Genomic DNA, 2,074 nt, shown 5'->3' with positions numbered 1-2,074 from the left:
TTAGTACCAAGAGAAACCCTTGCCTCAATTTGTTTTAAAATGGCCGTGCGACCGACTGCTACATGGGAGTGCGAGTCCTGAAATATTAATGGGAGGAGAGCGTCTCTGGGAAGAGATGATGGCATTTTATACCTTAATATTTAATGAAAACTGTTTCAGAACTGCACAAGCACACAGTCGCTCCAGCCTGGCTTGCTCTCCTGTAATCAGCAATCCCTGTCTCGGCAGAGGCCCTGGGATGCACGAGGGGAAGCAGGTGACAGACACTGCCGCTAATTGTGATTAACAGTGGGGAGACCTTGACCACAGGGTTACAGCCCTGCTGCCCAGGGCTCCCGCTGGGCTCGCCACCCCTCACCAGCGCCAGGGAAACTCTGCTGGGCTTTGCGGCACAGCGGCCACAGCGGGACCAGGGCAGGGACAGGGACAGGGCCAGGGAGAGGGACGGAGATAGGGGTAGGGACAAGGGCAGGGCCACGGCTGCGCAGGCAGCACCGGCCACATCAGGCAAGGGGCATCGCGCCCATGCCCTGCCCTGGTCCCTGCAGGCAGCGCCTCCCCTCGGCCCTGCCCAGGCAGCAAGTGCTCCTTGGACTGAGGAACCAACTAAACACATCTGGTTCCTCTGTGAGTAAGACCTTTCAGGTGCAGCGTCTTCCATGAAGAAGGAAGTGAAAGCCCACAAAAAGTGCTGTTCCTGGGGCAGGGTTGCTGTGTCTCTCATTAACAGTGCCTGCAGAAGCCGGCTGATGTTGCATTTGCTCCTCACCCCACATCTGGGTCACCCTCACCAGTGACCCAGCCCCAGCACTGTGGGCCATGGCCGTGCACTGCAGCCAGAGATCCCCCCCTGCCCAGGTTTGGGCTCTGACAGCATTTTGCTTTGGGGGAATGCTGACAACAGAGTCTGGAAATGCAGCTCACCATGGTGGAGAAGATGGTCTCCATCTTGTCCTCCTGAGGCCGCCTGAAGCCGGTGATTTTGCAATTCAGGCTGCTGTTCACAAGCACCTTGTGGGCGGCCAGGCTCCTATGCACGTACCCCATCTCCGCCAGGTACGCCATGCCCGAGGCAATGCCCTGCAACATGCAGACGAGCTGGGCGGCTGCCAGCTGCCCCTCGTGCTTCTGCGGAGAGAGGAGGCAGAGCCGCGGGTGAGCAGGGCCCCAGTGGAGGAGCAGGGCCCTGTGGTCACCGCCAGCCCCAGTGCTCACCCTGAGGAAGGCGTCCAGCACCCCGTTGCCCATGTACTCCATCACGATCATCATGGTGCTCCCTGCAGGGACAGACGAGGGCAGTGAGTTGCTGCAGGCTTTTCTACCTCTGCAGCTGTTAAAATCCGGGTGCTGGTCTGCAGCGTGGGCAGCCTGCACTGCTACCCAAGGAGACCCAGAATTTACCCCAGTTTGCAGTGGCCTGAGGCTTTTCTGTGATTCCCAGCTGGGAACCACCAGATCCCAGTATCAGCTGCTCCTCTAATCAGGACACTGAGCCCAAGGGAGCACAGCACCGCTCCACAAAAGCAAAAGCAAGCAGCTCAACCCAAGACTCGGGACAGAACTGCTGCCTTCATTTAAACCAGCACACGTGCTCCCGTTTCTTTGGATTTACACGAATACATTTAACTACAGCGCCCACAGACCAGGTCAGCGCACACTCCCACGAGAGCTGGGGGCGGTCAGAGCTCTGTTTTACTGGCACAACCTCACTTCAATTTGCTTTCACTAGGGGTGCACAGCTTTGCTGCTCAACTGTAGGTCTTACTACCTGGATTTATTCATATTAAATGCTTAGCTGTAAGCATTTTATTAATCATCAGATTGCTAAAACAGCCAATGCATGAGGAAACACCCGATTTCCAGACAGTGACAGTACTGCACCCCCGGGTCACCGCTCCAACACAACAGCTTGAGCCCATCCCTTGCACCCCCTCACCCCTGATGATGACCCCAACCCCAATGATGACCCCGACCCCAATGATGACCCTCACCCCTGGTGATGACGCCCTCCAGGCGGATGACGTTGGCGTGGTCGAACTGGCCCATGGTGCAGGCCTCGCCCAGGAAGCAGCGC

General features: G+C 57.5%; 1 protein-coding gene across 1 annotated transcript in view; it reads right to left on the bottom strand.

Annotated features, from left to right (window-relative positions):
• Positions 1–2,074, bottom strand: part of LOC104547735 (ephrin type-A receptor 7-like) — a gene marked incomplete at both ends in the record, with an annotated part of 7,645 nt that overhangs the window by 364 nt on the left and 5,207 nt on the right. The window contains 3 exons of the mRNA XM_010193549.1: positions 913–1,128; positions 1,216–1,277; positions 1,992–2,055. Of these exons, the coding sequence (XP_010191851.1) occupies positions 913–1,128; positions 1,216–1,277; positions 1,992–2,055 (342 nt within the window). The remainder of the gene's footprint in view (positions 1–912; positions 1,129–1,215; positions 1,278–1,991; positions 2,056–2,074) is intronic.

The sequence above is a fragment of the Mesitornis unicolor genome, unplaced genomic scaffold (assembly GCF_000695765.1).
Source record: "Mesitornis unicolor isolate BGI_N332 unplaced genomic scaffold, ASM69576v1 scaffold28321, whole genome shotgun sequence".
In the NCBI taxonomy this organism is placed as follows: Eukaryota; Metazoa; Chordata; class Aves; order Mesitornithiformes; family Mesitornithidae; genus Mesitornis; species Mesitornis unicolor.
Note: the sequence above shows the minus strand (reverse complement) of the source record. Positions and strands in the feature narration are given on the sequence as shown.